Source organism: Oncorhynchus mykiss, chromosome 8, assembly GCF_013265735.2.
Source record: "Oncorhynchus mykiss isolate Arlee chromosome 8, USDA_OmykA_1.1, whole genome shotgun sequence".
In the NCBI taxonomy this organism is placed as follows: domain Eukaryota; kingdom Metazoa; phylum Chordata; class Actinopteri; order Salmoniformes; family Salmonidae; genus Oncorhynchus; species Oncorhynchus mykiss.
This window is the reverse complement of record NC_048572.1, coordinates 30,145,940-30,166,299: the sequence shown is the minus strand read 5'-3', so window position 1 is coordinate 30,166,299 and position 20,360 is coordinate 30,145,940. Positions and strand designations below refer to the sequence as shown.

General features: G+C 44.1%; 1 protein-coding gene across 1 annotated transcript; it reads right to left on the bottom strand.

Moving 5' to 3' along the window:
- Positions 1–7,975: 7,975 nt before the first annotated feature.
- Positions 7,976–16,312, bottom strand: LOC110529765 (potassium channel subfamily K member 13). Its single transcript, XM_021612277.2, has 4 exons — positions 15,210–16,312; positions 12,896–13,443; positions 12,328–12,555; positions 7,976–12,000 (listed from the first exon to the last, which is right to left on the bottom strand). The coding sequence occupies exons 1-4, from the start codon at positions 15,544–15,546 to the stop codon at positions 11,845–11,847; spliced, it is 1,269 nt and encodes a 422-aa protein (XP_021467952.1). The 5' UTR covers positions 15,547–16,312; the 3' UTR covers positions 7,976–11,844.
- Between the last annotated feature and the right edge of the window lie 4,048 nt (positions 16,313–20,360).

The window sequence follows — 20,360 nt, the reverse complement described above, 5'->3', positions numbered from 1 at the left end:
TGACTTGCGCCCCCCCCCCCCCCCCCCCCCCCCCCCCCCCTCCTTGCCCTCAGAACAGCCTCAATTATTCGGTGGCATGAACTCTACAAGATGTCGAAAGCGTTCCACAGGGAAACTGGCCCACTTTGACTCCAATGCTTCCCACAGTTGTGCCAAGTTAGCTGGATGTCCTTTGGGTGGTGGACCATTAATGATACACATGGGAAACTGTTGAGCATGAAAAATCCAGCAGCGTTGCAGTTCTTCATACAAACCGGTGCGCCTGGCACTTACTACCATACCCCATTCAAAGGCACTTCAATCCTTTCTCTTGTCCATTCCCCCTCTGAATGGCACACATACACAATCCATGTCTCAATTGTCTCAAGGCTTAAAAATCATTCTATAACCTGCATCCTCCCCTTCATCTACATTGATTGAAGTGGATTTAACAAGTGACATCAATAAGGGACCCTAGCTTTCACCTGGATTCAGCTGGTCAGCTGAGCAAGTGTCCTTAATGTTCAGTACACTCAGCGTATGTTCATACCTTGTGGTTGAGTACTACAGAGCAGATATACACTGAGGAAAAATATCAACGCAACACGTACAATGTTGGTCCCATGTTTCATCAGCTGACATAAAAGATTGGCAACACGTTCCGTTTGCAAAAAAACGTATTTCTCTCAAATGTCCCTGTTAGTGAGCATTTCTCCCTTGCTAATATAATCCATCCACCTGACAGGTGTGGCATGTCAAGAAGATGAATAAACAGCATGATCATTATACAGGTGCACCTTGTGCTGGGGACAATAAAAGGCCACTCTAAAATGTGCAGTTCTGTCACACAACAGAAGTTCTGAGGGAGCGTGTAATTGGCATACTGACCACCAGAGCTGTTGCCAGAGAATTGAGTGTTCTCTACCATTGGCTGCCTCCAACGTTGTTTTAGAGAATTTGGCAGTACGTCCAACCGGCCTCACAACCGCAGATCACATGTATGGCGTCGTGTGGGCGAGCGGTTTGCGATGTCAACGTTGTGAACAGAGTGTCCCATGGTGGCAGTGGGGTTATGGTATGGGCAGGCATAAGCCATGGACAACACAATTGCATTTTAGATACTGTGACGAGATCCTGAGGCCCATTGTCGTGCCATTCATGATTTCTTCAGACAGTATGAAATGTAACTCAGTAAAATCTTGGAAATTGCTGCATGCTTTGTTTATATTTTTGTTCAGTATATGTCAGTACGTTTTGTTTGTGTAGTACGAAGCAGAGATATGTCAGTACCTAGTAGTTGAGTAGTACGGAGCAGAAATATATATACATACACATACACACACGTAACTGCCAAAATAAAGGAAAAACCAACATAATGGCATATGCCATGGCATATGGCTTACATCATTTTCATGCTCATCAAACTATTCAGTGACCACTCGTGCCCTGTGGATGGGGGCATTGTCACCCATTGCCAGGGTAGCCCAAAAAAATGTCCTGCCCAGCATTTGTATACATGATCCTAAGCATGATGGGATGTTAATTGCTGAATTAACTCAGGAACCAAATATCTGTGGAAGCACTTGCTTTCAATACACTTTGCATCCCTCATTTACTCAAGCGTTTCCTTTATTTTGTCAGTTAGCTGTATCTCGATGGTCTACTCAGTACCGCCTGTTTCTCCTCCTGGGGTTTAAATGTAATATAGTATTATATATCTCCATGTTCAGTACTTCCTGTTTCTCTTCCAGGGGTTTCATCTACTCCTGGTTCCTGATAAACTCCTCCATCAGCAGGTAGTCTTTGATCATCTCCTGCTTCAGCAGCTTCAGCCTGCAGTGGGTGTGAGGGGTGACTGTAGAGGGATACAATACGTTATCAATATAGTTTTTCTTGACAAGCGAGTGAGTGAGAAATGACATAGCTAGAGAGTTAGGAATGATGCAGAGACAGATACTAGATATTGAGCCGATGGGTCCGTTTTAAAGAGATATTCTTTGTCCTAAGTGAGGTGACATAACAGCGTTACCCAAAAGTAGCTTGCTAGCCGCATTAGGTCCCTTGCTTTTTTTCGCCCTCTTCCCAACTCTGGTGAGGATGGGAGGCTCATACTTCTTCTTCTCCTATAAACATATGATATGGTTACATGGTTAGTGAAAGTAGAATAAAACAGGTTAACACAGACATCTGAAAGATCCAGGTGAGGCGATGTGGTTGTCAGAGGCTCTGGTTGTTTCCATGTCCTTCTCACATTGTCATCCTTCTTGCCTCCTCCTTGGCCCCCACTCTGGCTTTGATCCTGAAAATATAAACACAACACATTAGCTAAGTTAGCTAGCTAGATATCCTGTTTAACCTTGAACAAGACTTAGTGTTGGTAGACTTTATTGGCTAACTAGCTAGTTAACGTTACTTCAGCTATTTAGCTGCTGACGGGTTATTTGAGTTGACCACAGACTCAACATGGGGTACTAAATGCTTAGGATGATTAAGTTAGTAATCGCAGCTATTTATTTCCTGATTGGGGTGTCAGCATGAAAGCTAGCTGCCGCTACCGGCAAACAACGCTGTAACTTTATTCAATGGAAGACGAGCTACTGTACTGTTAGCTAGCTAACATAATGCTTAACTTAGCTGACAATTTTATTTGTATTTTTTTATTTCACCTTTATTTAACCAGGTAGGTTAGTTGAGAACAAGTTCTCATTTACAACTGAGACCTGGCCAAGATGAAGCAAAGCAGTGCGACACAAACAACAACACAGAGTTACAAAGGGAATTAACAAGCCTACAGTCAATAACACAATAGAAAAAAATAAAGTCAATATAGAGTGTGTGCAAATGGCATGAGGAGGTAAGGCAATAAATAGGCCATAGTAGCAAGTAATTACAATTTAGCAAATTAACACCAGAGTAATAGATGTGCAGATGATGATGTGCAAGTAGAAATACTGGTGTGCAGAAGAGCAGAAAAGTAAATAAAAACAATATGGGGATGAGGTAGGTAGATTGGATGGGCTGTTTTCAGATGGGCTATGTACAGCTGCAGCGATCGGTTAGCTGCTCAGATAGCTGATGTTTAAAGTTAGTGAGGGAAATAGAAGTCTCCAGCTTCAGCGATTTTTGCAATTCGTTCCAGTCATTGGCAGCAGAGAATTGGAAGGAAAGGCGGCCAAAGCAGGTGTTGTCTTTGGGGATGACCAGTGAGATAAAGCTGCTGGAACACGTGCTACGGGTGGGTGTTGTTATTGTCACCAGTGAGCTGAGATAAACTGGAGCTTTACCTAGCAAAAACTTATAGATTGCCTGGAGCCAACGGGTCTGGCGACGAATATGTAGCGAGTGCCAGCCGACGAGAGCATACAGGTCGCAGTGATGGGTGGTGTATGGGGCTTGGCACTGTGATAGACTTCATCCAGTTTGCAGAGTAGAGTGTTGGAGGCTATTTTGTAGATGACATCACCGAAGTCGAGGATCGGTAGGATAGTCATTTTTACAAGGGTATGTTTGGCGGCGTGAGTGAAGGAGAATTTGTTGCGCAATAGGAAGCCGGTGCTAGATTTAAATTTCGATTGGAGATGTTTAATATGAGTCTGGAAGGAGAGTTTACAGTCTAGCTAGACACCTACGTATTTGTAGTTGTCCACATTTTCTAACTCGTGACTAGTGAGGCTAGTTGGGCAGGCGGGTGCGGGCAGCGAATGGTTGAAAAGCATGCATTTAGTTTTACTAGCGTTTAAGAGCAGTTGGAGGCCACGGAAGGAGTGTTGTATGGCATTGAAGCTTGTTTATAGGTTTGTTAACACAGTGTCCAAAGAAGGGCCAGAGGTATACAGAATGGTATCGTCTGCGTAGAAGTGGATCAGGGAATCACCTGCAGTAAGAGCGACATCGTTGATATATACAGAGAAAAGAGTTGGCCTGAGAATTGAACCCTGTGGCACCCCCATAGAGACTGCCAGAGGTCCGGACAACAGGCCCTCCGATTTGACACACTGAACTCTGTCTGAGAAGTAGATGGTGAACCAGGCGAGGCAGTCATTTGAGAAACCAAGGCTGTTGAGTCTGCAGATAAGAATGTGGTGATTGACAGAGTTGAAAGCCTTGGCCAGGTCGATGAAGATGGCTGCACAGTACTGTATTTTATTGATGGCGGTTATGATATCGTTTAGTGCCTTGAGTGTGGCTGAGGTGCACCCGTGACCAGCTCGGAAACCGGATTGCACAGCGGAGAAGGTACGGTGGGATTCGAAATGGTCAGTGATCTGTTTATTGACTTGGCTTTCGAAGACTTTAGAAAGGCAGGGCATGATGGATATAGGTCTGTAACAGTTTGGGTCTAGAGTGTCACCCCCTTTGAAGAGGGAGATGACCACGGCAGCTTTCCTATCTTTAGGGATCTCGGACGATACGAAAGAGAGGTTGAGCAGACTGGTAATAGGGGTTGCAACATTTTAGAAAGAGAGGGTCCAGATTGTCTAGCCCAGCTGATTTGTACGGGTCCGTCTTTCAGAATGTCTGCTATCTGGATGTTTGGTGAAGGAGAAGCTGGGGAGGCTTGGGAAGTTGCTGTGTGGGTGCGGAGCTGTTGGCCGGGGTTGGGGTAGCCAGGAGGAAAGCATAGGTAGCCGTAGAGAAATGCTTGTTGAAATTCTTGATTATCGTGGATTAATCAGTGGTGACAGTGTTACCTAGCCTCAGTGCACTTGGCAGCTGGGAGGAAGTGCACTTATTCTCCATGGACTTTACAGTGTCCCAAAACGTTTTGCCGTTAGAGCTACAGGATGCAAATTTCTGTTTGAAAAAGCTAGCCTTTGCTTTCCTGACTGACTGCGTGTATTGGTTCCTGACTTCCTTGAAAAGTTGAATATCGCAGGGACTATTCGATGCTAGTGCAGTCCGCCACAGGGTGTTTTTGTGCTGTAGTGAACCAAGGGCTATAACTGTTCTTAGTTCTAAATGTTTTGAAAGGGGCATGCTTATTTAAGATGGTGAGGAAATTACTTTTAAAGAACGACCAGGTATCCTCGACTGACGGGATGAGGTCAATAGCCTTCCAGGATACCCGGGCCAGGTCGATTAGAAAGGCCTGCTCGCAGAAGTGTTTTAGGGAGCTTTTGACAGTGATGAGGGGTGGTGGTTTGACCGCGGACCCACAGCAGATGCAGGCGATGAGGCAGTGGGTTCCTTAATAATTTGTGTGAGATTGAGGGCATATAGCTTAGATTGTAGGATTGCCGGGGTGTTAAGCATATCCCAGTTTAGGTCACCTAACAGAACAAACTCTGAAGATAGATGGGGGGCAATCAATTCAAATGTTGTGTCCAAGGCACAGCTGAGAGCTGAGGGGGTCTATAACAGCTGGCAACAGTTAGAGACTTAATTCTGGAGAGATTCATTTTTTAAATTAGAAGCTCGAACTGTTTGGGCATTGACCTGGAAAGAATGACATAACTTTGCAGGCTATATATGCAGTAGATTGCAACTCCTCCCTCTTTGGCAGTTCTATCTTGACGGAAAATGTTGTAGTTGGGGATGGAAATCTCAGAATGTTTGGTGGCCTTCTTAAGCCAGGATTCAGACATGGCAAGGACATCAGGGTTGGCGGAATGTGCTAAAGCAGTGAGTAAAACTAACTTAGGCAGGAGGCTTCTGATGTTAACATGCATGAAACCAAGGCTTTTTCGGGTACAGAAGTCAACAAATGAGAGTTCCTGGGGACACACATGGCCTGGGTTAACCTCCTCATCACCCGAGGAACAGAGGAGGAGTAGGATGAGGGTACGGCTAAAGGCTATCAAAACTGGTCGTCTAGTGCGTTGGGGACAGAGAACAAAAGGAGCAGATTTCTGGGAGTGGTTGGATAGGTTCAGGGCATAATGTACAGACAGGGGTATGGTAGGGTGCAGGTACAGTGGAGGTAAACCCAGGCAGTGAGTGACGATAAGAGAGATTGCATCTCTGGACGCAGTTATGTGTGGGAGGTGGGACAAAGGAGGCTCCGCAGTAAACTAAAACAATGATAACTATCCTAAACAACAGTATACAAGGCATATTAACATTTGAGAGAGACATAAAGCGAGGCATGAAGCAATCACAGGTGCTGATTGGGAGAGGTAGCTAAGACAATAACGGGTAAGACAACAACAGCGAATCAGCTAAGACAACAACAACAGGTAAAATGGCGATGAATGGGCAGAGAGGGTCAGTTAACTACCCACAGGGCCTGAGTTCGAGGCTGGGGCCGACAGATAAACAAAAAATATGGAGTACCGTGATCAATGAACAGTCCAGCAGGCATCAGCTATGTAGCCAAGTGATCATAGGGTCCAGTGAACAGCAATAGATGAAACAGGGAAGCCACTGGGTAGTCGTTGCTACGCTAGCAAGCGGGAGACACAGCATTCAAAGTTAGCAGACCGGGGCTAGTAGAAGCGTCTGCTCTGACGTCCGGCAAAGGCCGGTTGAGGGCACAACGGATGGAGTTACATCGGCAGACCAGTCCTGGTGAAACGACGGGCTCCGTGTCGACAAAGGGTCCAGGCCAGTTGGTGAAAGAGGTATTGTAGCTGTAGTAATTTGTTTGCTGGCCGGGAGATGCGCCTGGCTGAGGGGTTTTAATGAGGGTTTTATACAGCCAATGTGTTTCGAAAATATAAAAACTACACCAAATCTTATTTTCTGTATAAAAAAAATCTGTCAGATCTCTAATATCAAGCTACACAAATTGGAAGCTAATGTTAAATCCTTGTACTACTTCATCAAAACATGAGCCATAAATACATTTGCTTGTTCACTTACGCATTTAATTTATTTTTTTTACAAAAAAAGATAAGGCCTCGTTGACCTACAAGTCTCCCCTCATAAGGTACATTTGTCACAGAAAAATAAAATATGAGCAATTCATTTGTCATACAATAGCATGACTCATACAACTAAATAGATGGTAATTTAGTGGATGGGCCATAATAGCATTGCTTTGGTAAAGCAAAATTACAAGGTTAGCTAGGAAACCAGCTTTACTTTGTTACATTGCAATTGCAATTATCGTCATTAGTATGAATATTACAGAGTAGGAACCTAAGTTTCCATCAGTGTTTCCCTGTGCCCTAATTACGGAGGGGCAAGTCAGAAAGTATAAAAGCGCCCCTTAGCAGTTGAGGGTTGGACAACTCAATGCATAGCAGATGGTGGTGGGCTTGGAAAGGAGTCTCATAGAGTTTGAATAGCTAAAAGGACCTGGGGATAGTGGATGACTAGGTTGATGTTGTGTACAGGTTGAGTATTTGTCTCTTGAGGAGGCAAGAAAGAGATTTAAACTTGGAAAAGTGGAATATTCTCAGAGTTGGTAATTGGTTAAGGAAGAATGATTGGGAGATGAGGTGAGGTTGAAAAGACTGAGAGAGACAGGTGTAATCTATTGAAGCCAGTAATAACAAGGCAGAGGGTATGTCAAGGAAGATTGGTGTCAAGTTTAGAGTGATCTGGATGCCAGTTTGAGTTCTGGAGGTGAAATGGAAGAGGTGGAAGGTGTGGTGAGGAGCTCGAAGCCCGAGCTTTGCATCGATGGATATTGTTATGATAGAGATACATTTGGTCCAGTGGGAGTGATATTTTTTTTTTAAGAGGGTGGATCCATGCTTTTTGGCTGATCCATGGGTGGACTCAGGTTTTGTGGAAAATATGGTGGGTTCTGTTGAGTCAGTGAAGGTAACCTGAAGTGGACTTGTGATGTTTCTTCAGATCAGGGAGAGCAGGCGCAACTTGGGGAAGACCTGTATCTTGCTTTACGCTTAGGTATAGGGCACCTATATGGTTTAGAAATCAAACTGTGGTCATCTTGCATATAGTATACAGTACATTGTGCCTAGCTGTTTTTAAGAGAAGATTGTATTGCAAGCTATACTATATGTGTAGGATATGCTGTGTTGGCTAATATTCATGTGCGGCTGTCATTTTTAAAACTCCATTCTAGCATACATGACACACACATCTATCTACGTACATGCTTTTATTTGGGTTTGCAAGGTATAAGATGTAATGTTTCTTTAGGCCTGCTGCTAGTTACTTGAAATGAGACAAATAATCATGACAAAACATGGTTCGAAAAATGTAATTCACTGACAGAGAGACAGCTAATGAAACACTAGAATCCTGAGCAGGCACATTGACGTTTACAGTAGCTGGCTAGGCTAGTCAAACTAACATTGGCTAACTTTCAATAAATTGGTAAAATGGTCAACGGAGTTGCGTCTTCGTACGATCAAGACAATTCATATTGCATGCTGCATATTTCAAGTGCACTCGAAAACATATTTATCTTTTTCAGTCTTTGGGAGTTCATCACACACAGACAGACAGCAGCTTGAGTTTTCACCAGGCTCTGTTTACATCTTAGGAGCAGGCCATTGGCTGCATTGATCACAAGGGGTATGTACAGGAGTTCTGATTGGTTCCAAGTTTAGCAGTTCGGTGTTGAAATGTACATTTTTATGATCAAATGTGCAAGAATTGAAGGCGCTAACAAATGTTATAGCCATAAGAATGTTTTACTGTCATAAACAAAAAATCAGCTCCTCTCTCGATTGGGATTGATCAACTTCATGTTCTTTGGCTTTGACCCCCCCAATCTATTATACCGATTTATGACTTCCTCTTGGCACATACTGTAACAAAAAAGTGGATTAAATGTTTAGAAGCGGAATATCTGATTATTCTTTTGCTTCTTTGCCAGGCCTTGATTTGGAGTGAAAGCCGGATGTGACTTTATTTACTCGACTAGGCTTATGCATTGAATTATGATGATGACTCACAGAAACAGTATGTTAATCATACTGTATCCTAATTCACTTCTACCCAATAGCCGCATGGGAGCTCTCATAAGCCATTGAGATAATGCACAACTCCCACCTTTTCTCTCAGCTCTCTGCGCTCACCCTCATTCGCACATGCTTCATAATGGGATTGTGATTGATATACTTATTGTTGCAGCAATTTACTCCTATTCACATAATGACTGAGGTTTTACTAATCGAATGAATAAGCCAGTCTTTCTACGCCCGTCATCACCTCATGTGCATCTGTCTGGTCTAATTCAAGAGCCTTTGTAAGACTGTTTACCCCGGACAAGAATTAACCACACCAGACTCAAAATAGCCTATCTAGCTCTAGCATGTCAGCACCTTTTAACATTCTTGTTGTTACACGTGCAGGGACATTAGTTTCACAACCCCATGGCCCCAATAGGAAGAAAATCTCCAGTCTCTAGCTTTTCAACACCTCATCTCTATTTCGTCATATCTCAAGTCATCTGTATTTATGTTAGCTATATGTGTTTATCCAGTGTGGCGGCAGTGTTCTTGGGAATGGGCATAAAGGGAATAGTGAGTGGGCAGCCACTTAACACTCAACTCCAGCTAGGAACTCCACAAAGAGCTATTGTGACTACATGTGATTTGACAGGAGCTTTGAATAACGCAGTGAGTCACCATCTCTTCTCACACCTCCTGTTTGCTAGGCAGCGGTGAAGAGGCTCCCTCACCCTCTCTCTGCCTCCCTCCTGAGGGACAGTAGCCAACTACTAGCCTCGGCTCCCAGGTCTCGCTCCTGTTGGTGAAAGCCTGGTAGAGGCTAGCCAACTACTGTTCTCTCTGTGATAAAGTTAGTCCCAACGGGACAACATACAAACAAGACCACCAAACAAGATAATTTCAGGCTTATCCATATTTTTTCTGTCATATTCTTGCCAGTACTCTACAGTTAGTTGTAATTTCTTTGTCAACAGTATAGTCACCCAATGATACATTGGTTGTTTCAAAATGGATGAAATTACAAAGTAGCAAAAACAATCTGCTAGTGACAATAAGTAGCAGAGTTGTATCATTTTCTCAATAATATACTGTACCACTGTTTCAAATCGTGACATGAAATTAGATCACCATTTGGTACAAAAATATTAGGTCACATTAATTTGCTGACTCATACTGTGGGCTATGCTGTATTCAGACCGCCACACCTGTTATACTGCTTCTCCACTGTAGTGCGTTATTAGAGGTAACAGGGAAGACATGATAAATTGGCTTTTTCTTTTCTCTACGGCTTTTCGGAATAACTAGCTGGGTATTGAGACATTCAGCACGAAAGCTCGCTGTGATGTAAATCTGTAGGAGTCTGTCTCACTAGCACCATGTATAATTTGAGCATCTTCTTCGGTGCGTTCAACAAGGCGTGTGAAGAGGCGTATGTCGCCCCTGCTCCAACCCAATCCATAATGTAGACTGTGATCTGAACAGTTCTGCTCTTCTCTCTCTCTCTCTCTCTCTCTCTCTCTCTCTGCTCATTACTGCTTTCTTTCCCCCAAAACTGGCTCTCCTTTTCACAGATCTGTCCATTTCTACTTCTCCGTTTTCTCTTTCACCCAACCGGCCATTTTGTTTTCTTACAGATCCCTTTCTCACTTGTCTCTCTCTTTCTCTCATTCCAGTTTCAGAATAGAACGAGAACATAACACCTCTGTCGTGGAAAGAATGAGAAAAAAGGCCCTGAAATAACCTTAGAGAGAGACTTGTTTTTCATGGCATTAATATGAGCATGCTGGCCAGGTCCAGATAGATATGGACAAAAGAGTGATACTTCATTGTTAGAGTCCGTATGCTGCTGCCTTATGGTGCTTCCACATAGTGTGGTGAAACAGCAAGATAACAGCCCTCTGATAATACGCTCTAAATTGGAATCTCGAAAGAATAGAATTCTGTTTTTCATTTTGGATAGAATAAATAGATATCCATTAGTATGTAATGGCGCAGTGCTGTGCTGGGTGTTATTGTCCATTGCACTATGTCTCAAACATAACAGATAACAAGTTAGAGGCGGCAGTGCAATGGAAAACCCATTACAGCTGATGAACATAACAAGTCTGTAGCCATAACCACTCAGACAGAAGCATGATATTTAGACAGCTGAATGTGGCAAACAGAAACCCTGTCTCTAAAAGTCTTGCCTGCCTTTTCATAAGGCTGTCTCCCCTTATAGATCGGTTGCGGTTTCTTACACATAGTGGAAATTCAGTATTTTTCTCAGAAGGCTACTTCCCCTCTAGGTGTTTTCTCTGAAAAGCAGGCGAGCGGTGGGTCTTCTTGATCAAGATGACAGTATAGGGTGTTTGTAGTCGTGGTGATGAGCAGTTTGTTGGCTAGCTGTTATTCGCTAGTGATATGAAGAATACCATAGGGTAGTTTGAAACCACTCAGCTACAATGTCTTTGGGTAGCTTTCTGTATTCTGTAGTGTCACCATGGAAACTGCCTCAGTAACTAACCACCAGATTCCAGCAGTAGCTACAGTTGGTTGTGATCCAGATGTGGGTGAAGGAGACACGTGCACACCAACACACTCATGTACGCACGCACATAGACACTGCCTGATGAACCAGCATGCATCAGAGAAGAATGGGTGGCGGCAGGCAGAGTTCTCTTACAGTGGAACCTCGTTGCGGTATAGGTTGGTACTTCAGGTCAATTATTCTCCTGTGATGGACAGCTTGATTAAGTAGGGCAGACGTATTGTATTTCATTGTCCCTACAGTTATGAAACGGCAAACTTCCTGCACACTGAATGCCAATGCACTTCCTTTCCCTTCGCAGCTTGATTGGATGTGCGGGGTGTACGTGACATATTCTGAACTGATGTGGTCTGGCCAGGCTTTAGTCCATGGGGTCAATTATTCTCCTGGAATTGAGTTGGGTATTGTACATTTCTCTATTTGTTCAATTAAAACCAATGCATTTTTAGAGGAAGTCCTGATTTCTTGTGACTGTCTCTCTGGCCAGTCAATCAGTCTGACTTATATGTATACGTAGGTGTAGGCCTATCTATCCACGCTGGTCTCTGCCAGGCGGTTGTTCATGATGCCCAGGGCGCCCACCCCTCCGGAGAAGCCATTGTGGCGGGAGCTGGAGCTTGACTGGCGAGGGTGACCATTAGCCATCTCTGACAGCTGCTTCTGCATGATGGCCAGGTTCACCTGATGAATGGAGAGAAACTAATTCATGACCAAATAAATGTAGAACAAGTGCTGGGTACAGCAATATAGCAGTAAAAATAAATCTAATGATACAGCATCAACGTTTCCTGGAACGACCACACGGGCAGGAACCACGATTTGTTTGCACTTCACTTATGCAATTAACTGGCCGGATATAAAGGATCAGGGTACCAAACACTGCAGGATCTGGATCCGATAGGTATATGTGAACACGCCTCAAGTATTTCACATCCGCACAAAGTCTGATCTGGGAACAGCCGTAAACTGTAAGTAGTGGACACATACATGTTCATGTCTTCTCCTCACCTTATTGGCAGCCAAGAAGTCTTTCATGGAGATCATCTCTCCAGACATCCTCCGTCCGTCCGCCTCGCTGTCGTTCACCGCGTCCGTCTCGATGGACAGGTCCCGCCTGGCCCTTAGGTGTCCGGGCACTACCACGTTCCTGCGGGGGTGTCTGGGGTGCGGTTGGTGGCGCCCCCTCCCTGGGCAGCGACATGGCACCTCCAGCCTTCTCAGCAGCCAGTTCAGCACCTCAAAGTCCCAACAGAAATGATCAATGGCGATGCTATAATAAAAGTCTTAGAGACTAAGCTTACATGACATTTTTCTGAATGCAATTTTTTTTTTTACGATTCCAAAATGAATGGCTACAATAATAACTTTGATTCACAAGTGCTTTTCAAAACACCCAAAGTCACTACTTTACTTAATAAAATGAGCAAGATGAATACAGTAACAATAACAACAATCCCACCGGGTTGATGATGATGCAGGCCATTATCAGGTCATTATTGTCAAAGAGTTTTTTTTCCTCAATGACTTACCCGGTTAAACCAAAGGCAATAAGAGCTGAAGTATTATGAGCATATACCTGTTTGATGACGATGGAGATGACGTTGAACAGGGAGTAGATACAGCAAACTCCTGTCAGAATAAACAGGAAGTTACCCACCCGGTACGCTGTCTGGCTCTCATTCCCCTCGTCGTACGCAAACATCTGGCTGCTCACCATGTCCCCAAACCCAATGGTGCTGAACGCTACGAAGCAGTAGTACAGAGAATCCAGGTAGCCCCAGCCTTCTACAGCAGAGTACATGGCCGAGGCACAGCAGGATACCAAGATGGCGGCGGCGCCCAGGATCAACATCACACAGTACACCGAGGGCTTCCACCCAGCCAGCCCCTCTCCCCTGCCGCCTCTTCCGCTGCCCTCGGAGAGGCGTCGGCGGCCATTTTGCGGAAGCACGGCCTTGCGAAGGTGGCGACGCTCGTGGCAGGACTTGAGGACGAAGGCGATGACGGTGATGACGCGCTCTAGGAAGAGGTTGAAGAACAAGATGGTCGAGGCACAGCCGATCAGGCCGTAGAAGATGAGGAAGATCTTACCACTGATGGTCGCTGGCGTCGTCATTCCAAACCCTGGGGAACATGAAGATGGAGGGATATGTTATTATAAAGAAAACAGTACAGGTCAAAACTAGTAATTATGTTTTTGCTTGAATTTATTACTAACTACACCATGATTGGACAGATAGTAGAATCATTACCATTAGAAAACAACAGTGTGACAATTCAATACTGAATCACACTGAACAATGCAGTATGATTTTTTGTTTTATTTCAAATCCTGTTTATTCACAATCCTAAATCAGTCAGCCTGAGAATAATGTACACTGTCAGCTTTCCCAGACAGGTGGAAAAGCACATAAGTTGAAGCAACGCTCACACAAGACAGGCCCCAAATAGAAGTGTCAAGCACGCACACAAACACACAAACACGACAGCCTTGCTCTGGCTTTTGGATTGTGTGCGCGTTTTAGCATCTCTACAGTAAGTAAGCTCAGTTTGGTCAATGCTGACGGTTAATTGGTTGTTAACAAGCACACCCTCCCTCCCTCTGCCCTGAGTGGAGTGAAGCACCATTCAGTCACATGCACAATGCCTCCTCAGCCACTCACTCACTCCCCTACAGGGTTGTTAATGGTGACAAGAATAATATTATTCTTGATTCTTCGCCTTCTCTCTTTCTAGACATCCCCTCATCGCTCTCCCTTCATAATTCTCTCTAATTGACTTCTCTCTCACACACTTAACCCTCCCTTTTTACTTCTCTTCCTCTATACCTTTCTTACTTCCCTCTCTCCTCCTCCCTCTTTACCATCCTTTATCACGTCTTTTCTCATTCTCGCCCCACCCCTTTATACTACACTAGGAATGCCTACTTTCAGACCAATGGAGGCCCCACAGAATCTCACTCACACACACACACACACACACACACACACACACACACACACACACACACACACACACACAGCTCTTATCTGATGGACAGTGTGAGCCCAGCTGTGATGAATCTCATGATGAGTCCATCCATTCCAGCCCTTGACTACATGCTCTCTCTGCTCCATGATGACCATGTTCCATTTCACACTGCATTTAACAATGAGCAGTCAGAGGTGAAACGGGATCTCTCCATTTACTTCCATTCACTGGCTGCCCCCCCCCCCCCCCCACCACCAAAGAAAAAAAGTAGGGCTTCCTTTTGTCCCCTTATCTAAGTACAAGAAGTATGTATTTAGTATATCTGTACTGAATACAAATGCATTAGCTAAGTTCCTCCAAATCCATTTATTTTCTTTCTTGACATGTAATAAAGTAATCTAGAGGCATTAAGGCTTTTAGCTGTGTGGCTTAGCTACAAAAGATCAGAGATAAGATTGGCTTGTGAGCCATAAACATCCCCTCTTCACCAGGCTTTTGTTTGCCAACACAGTCTCATATCATTCAGACAGAGAGGGAGAGACAGAGAGTTGCTGGAGTTTCCTAGTAATTGGCACTCCAGGCGGCACTAATTTAACAGGGTTTCATATTGAAACCAATTACATGACACACAATAAGACTAATTAAAACTTGATAGGCATGCATATTGAAGCATCCTTTAGTTGGCTGTGATTGTTCTAGTTGTGGAATTATTGAAAATAAATCCTATAGCCTAATTTCCTTTTAAAATTACACCTAAAAACTACAAGTTTTGGAGTGCCAAAAAATATGAACAGCAATTTTGTCCCAAGTAAGTTAAATATAAAATATATTATCTACTGCTTTCAGCTTTGATTCATGGTGTTGGATATGATGTGTCATATGTGATAATGAGAGAATCTATTAACTACATAAAATATCACCTATGGTCGAGACCACAGTCCCCACGAAGTAGAACGCGCCGGTAAAATCCCACCGAGGTCTGATAGTGTCCACGCGAATCCCGGCCAAGTTCGCCTCCTCGTAGTTCCTCAAGAAGTTGTCCAGCTCCTTCTTGCTCAGATTATTCTTTTGGCTAAACTGTTCAAAACGCTGCGCCCAGCGGTCCTTCGCCTCTGCTTCCATCGGCTGTTCCAGTGCTGAAAAGACAGCGGCACCGCAGAGGAGGTAGAGGATTATAAACACCGCTAACATTAGGAACCTGGCGTTATCCTCGTTGAAGGGACCGAAGCCACAACAGCAGCCGCTCCGGCAGGCCATAATGTAGGCTTGTCACTGTTCAACAGGTGCTGGGAACTCGCCGCATTGTTTTATTATGTAACAAATGACACATTCCTCATTATCCATCGTAATGTTTATCGTGTAAAATAACAAACAGGTTCAGGATAGAAACTCTGGTGAAATAGAGTCGGAGGCTGCGGGGATAGAGAGCAGAGATAGCCAGAGAGAAAATGAGGAGAGTTTTCCTCGGAGATTCAACAGCTGGTCACCTGTCATTGTGAAAATTCATCGAAGAACAAACACAACCGTAACCATCAACAGTTGTCAAGGCTCTTTGGCCATCAAGTCCAAATGTCCGTTATTATTATCCGTTACAATAGACATATGGCGTTATCCTTCACCTTTCCGCGCTTGTCCAAAATAAATAAACCCATGTTCACCTGTCTGTTAGAGTTAAAATTGTGTTAACCAAAAAGGCGCACAGTTGAAAAGTGGATTTGAGCGGGTGTGCAAACGAAAAAATAAAATCCACAAACCTTTGACTGGGGCTGGATAGCGAAATAGTTTACGACGCTGCGTTCAATGCGCAACCTCCCTTCGTCTCAAAATACGCCCCTCACAGAGCGCGTTAAGAAGAAGGTGCTTTCGAATAGCTCACATTGAATAGAATTGGTCTTCAAATGGTGTACTCTGTATAAACCCAAGGCTGTTATAGTCAACTGCAATATGTTTTTGTCTGTCTGCAACAGTGCGCGTCTAACTGACCTCCACATCAAGGGACGCCGAGGGCATCGACTGGGCTACACACTCTGAACACGCCTCAGTCACAAACTCACCCACACACACCTACTCCTCTGTTCTGGTCGAGACCAAGTGGAACAGGATGGAGGCAGGGGAAATATTACGAGTTATATCCTTTAGGCCTATGCATGAAAGCAAAATGTAATCAACATCAAGCTATAGACTTCAGCTTTAACTTCAACTAAACAAACATGAGCAACTGTGAATTTACAAAGTGATAAAGTCAAGAAAGATTACATATGTATTACAAACACATTCCTGAGTAATTACTTTAGATACAACAACCAAATGGAAACATTCTTAGACTATCAAGTGAATCAAGATACTGTATGGTCACCATGTGACTTGATCAGCCTGCATCAATGCTAAGCATGATTCCAACATTTGGGCAGTCTCCTGCTGTGCTGCCCATTAAATAATGGGGCTGATGTCTTCTGCCATGAATCAATATGATGTGACCTTTCAGATCCAGGTCTGAACATTCATGTCTTTGCACAGGGACATCAAGGGACAAGCTTAGCAAATGTCACTACCACGGAACAAGCTGTACAAATTCAATATGCACATCAGATGGAGATGGACAACAAAAGGATATTTTTAAAATCGCTGTAAAAGTAAATCCTGTTTTGAATGTTTAGTGAAGTTAATCCTAACATTGCTGGTGTATCTGTTGTAGCTATGGCTCACAATTTGAGGGGCAGAGAATTTCAGCACATTGGACAGTTAATAGTTATGGACAGCGGGGCCACTGACCTCAGACTGTGTTTCAGTCCTGGAGGTAAAATTGACTGGCAGATTTGCAGCATTCTCATCATGTTAAGATAATACTCAGATGGGTGCTTACATTTGTCCTATTTCACACATGTACAAGTGCATTAGAAATGAGTTATTTGGATATCCCAATCCACCTGAGACAGCCTCGGAGAGTGGGGTGACAGCCAGGGATCGACCATTATTGACAGCGACCCTGGAGCAATTAGGGTTAAGTACCTCGCTCAAGGGCACATCAACAGATTTTTCGCCTAGTCGGCTCTGGGATTTTAACCAGCAACCTTTCGGTTACTGGCCTCCTAACCGCTAGGCTACCTGCCACCCTTGTTCTGCAGTTACAGAAGAAAAGCTTATTTTGTTGTTTAGTTAACCCTAACACTTCTACAATAATTGGAACAGTGCATTTCAGCTCATACTTTTGGTCAGTACCCCAACATTACTGGTGTAACTTTGGTAAACAATTTGAGGGTAGAACATTTCCGCACCACGGACAGCTTAATAGATAGACACTACTTGTGGCCAGACTCGGCTAACCTAACGTAGCAAGCGTTCCACCCAAGATGGCGTAGCAGTGCAGACGTGGTTTGTCGTTCTCCCCTGTACATTTTCTATTTTTTGTATTTTTTTGTATACATTTCAATTTATCTTCAATCTCTTTCCCATTTTAAAATTAATGGAATGTCCATCCCCAGCTACAACATTTTCCGTCAAGACAGAACTGCCAAAGGGGGAGGACTTTCAATCTACTGCAGAGATAGCCTGCAAAGTTCTGTCATACTTTCCAGGTCTATGCCCAAAGAATTCAAGCTTCTAATTTCCAAAATTAATCTCTCCAGAAACAAGTCTTAACTTAACTCTCCAGAAACAAGTCTTAACTGTTGCCATCTATTATAGACCCCCATCCGCTCCCAGCTGTGCCCTGGACACCATATGTGAATTGATTGCCCCTCAACTATCTTCAGAGTTCGTTCTGTTAGGTGACCTAAACTGGGGTATGCTTAACACCCCGGATGTCCTGCAATCTAAGATATTTTCCCTCAATCTCACACAAATTATCAAGGAACCCACCAGGTACAACCCTAAATCCATAAACATGGGCACCCTCATAGATATTATCCTGACCAACTTGCCCTCCAAATACACCTCTGCTGTTTTCGCTCTTGCTGCGGGTGATTCCCTGATCCACCTCTATGCAGACAACATCATTCTGTATGCATCTGGCCATTCTTTGGACACTGTGTAAGCAAACCTCCAAACAAGCTTCAATGCCATACAACACTCCTTCCGTGGCCTCCAACTGCTCTTAAACACTAGTAAAACTGAATGCATGCTTTTCAACCGTTCGATAGCCCGCACTCGCCCGCCTGACTAGCATCACTACTTTGGACGGTTCTGACTTAGAATATGTGGACAACTACAAATACTTAGATGTCTGGCTAGACTGTAAACTCTCCTTCCAGACTCATATTACGCATCTCCAATCCAAAATTAGTCTTTCTATTTCGCAACAAAGCATCCTTCACTCACGCCGTTTTACCCTCGTAAAACTGACTATCCTACCGATCCTGGACTTCGGAGATGTCTTTTACAAAATACACTTAAAATACACTCCAACACTCTACTCAGCAAACTGGATGCAGTCTATCACAGTGCCATCTGTTTTGTCACCAATGCCCCATATACCACCCACCACTACGACCTGTATGCTCTAGTTGGCTGGCCCTCGCTACATATTCGTCGCCAGACCCACTGGTTCCGGTCATCTATAAGTCTTTGCTAGGTAAAGCTCTGCCTTATCTCAGCCCACTGGTCATGATAACAAAACGTACCCGTATCACGCAAAGCCAAAGCCACGCAAAGCCAACACCTCCTTTGGCAGCCTTTCCTTCCAGATCTCTGCTGACAATGACTGGAACGAATTGCAAAAATCGTTGAAGCTGGAGACTTATATTTCCCTCACTAACTTTAAACATCAGCTATCCGAGCAGCTAACCGATCGCTCAAGCTGTACATAGCCCATGTGTAAATAGTCCATCCAATCTACCTACCGCATCCCCATATTGTTTTTATTTACTTTTCTGCTCTTTTGCACATCAGTATTTCTACTTGTACATCATCACCTGCACATCTATCACTCCAGTGTTAATTTGCTAAATTGTAATTACTTGCTACTATGGCCTATTTATTTCCTTACCTCCTCACGCCATTTGCACACACTGTATATAGACTTTATTTTTTCTATTGTGTTATTGACTGTAGGCTTGTTTATTCCATGTGTAACTCTGTGTTGTTGTTTGTGTCGCACTGCTTTGCTTTATCTTGACCACGTCGCAGTTGTAAATAAGAACTTGTTCTCAACTAGCCTACCTGGTTAAAGAAAGGTGAAAAATACAACAACCAAAAAAATGCCTGAAACTATATCCCCTACATACTGGTCTTGACCAGAATTTAAAAAAGAACTGTCAGGGAGGTTTTTTTCTGCACTATTCAACCAATCCGGTAAATGTGGAGGAAGAGTTAAGATGGAGTGTCGCCTTGTTTAACGTCCAAAAGAGGAAGGCGCATTACAGGCTCTCTTTTGTCATGCCCCTTTTACTGAGGAGTGGCTTCAGTCTGGTCAGTCTACCATAAAGGCCTGATTGGTGGAATGCTGCAGAGATGGATGACCTTCTCCACAGAGGAACTCTGGATCTCTGTCAGAGTGACCATCGGGTTCTTGGTCACCTCCCTGACAAAGGCTCTTCTCCCCAAATTTTTCAGTTTTGCCAGACAGCCAGCTCTAGGAAGAGTCTTGGTGGTTCCAAACTTCCTCCATTTAAGAATGATGGAGGCCACTGTGTTCTTGGTACCCTGCCCCAGATCTGTGCCTTGACACAATCCTGTCCCAGAGTTCTACGAACAATTCCTTCGACCTCACGGTATAACGATACAGGGCGAGACCCAGATGCAGACACGGGAGGTAGATGGTTCGAGTCTCTGATATTTATTATAAAACAAGGGGCAGGCAAGAGACAGGTCGTGGACAGGCAAAAGATCATAAACCAGGTCAGAGTCCAGGAGGTGCAGAGTGGCAGGCAGGCTCGAGGTCAGGGCAGGCTGAATGGTCAGGCAGGCGGGCTCAGTGTCAGGGCAAGCAGAACAGGTCAGAACCAGGAGGACTAGAAAACAGAGACTTGGAAAAAGCAGGAGCACGGAAAAACATGCTGGTTGACTTGACAAGACAAGATGAACTGGCAACAGACAAACAGAGAACACAGGAATAAATACCCTGGGAATAATGG

What these genes read in the sequence shown, in the direction of transcription:
- LOC110529765 (XM_021612277.2), bottom strand. Translation starts at nt 15,546, where the DNA reads ATGGCCTGCCGGAGCGGCTGCTGTTGTGGCTTCGGTCCCTTCAACGAG. An exon ending in GACTGTGGTCTCGACCATAG is followed by an intron (nt 13,444 to 15,209) that starts GTGATATTTTAT and finishes CATGTTCCCCAG; the next exon opens with GGTTTGGAATGACGACGCCA. An exon ending in TCTCCATCGTCATCAAACAG is followed by an intron (nt 12,556 to 12,895) that starts GTATATGCTCAT and finishes TGGGACTTTGAG; the next exon opens with GTGCTGAACTGGCTGCTGAG.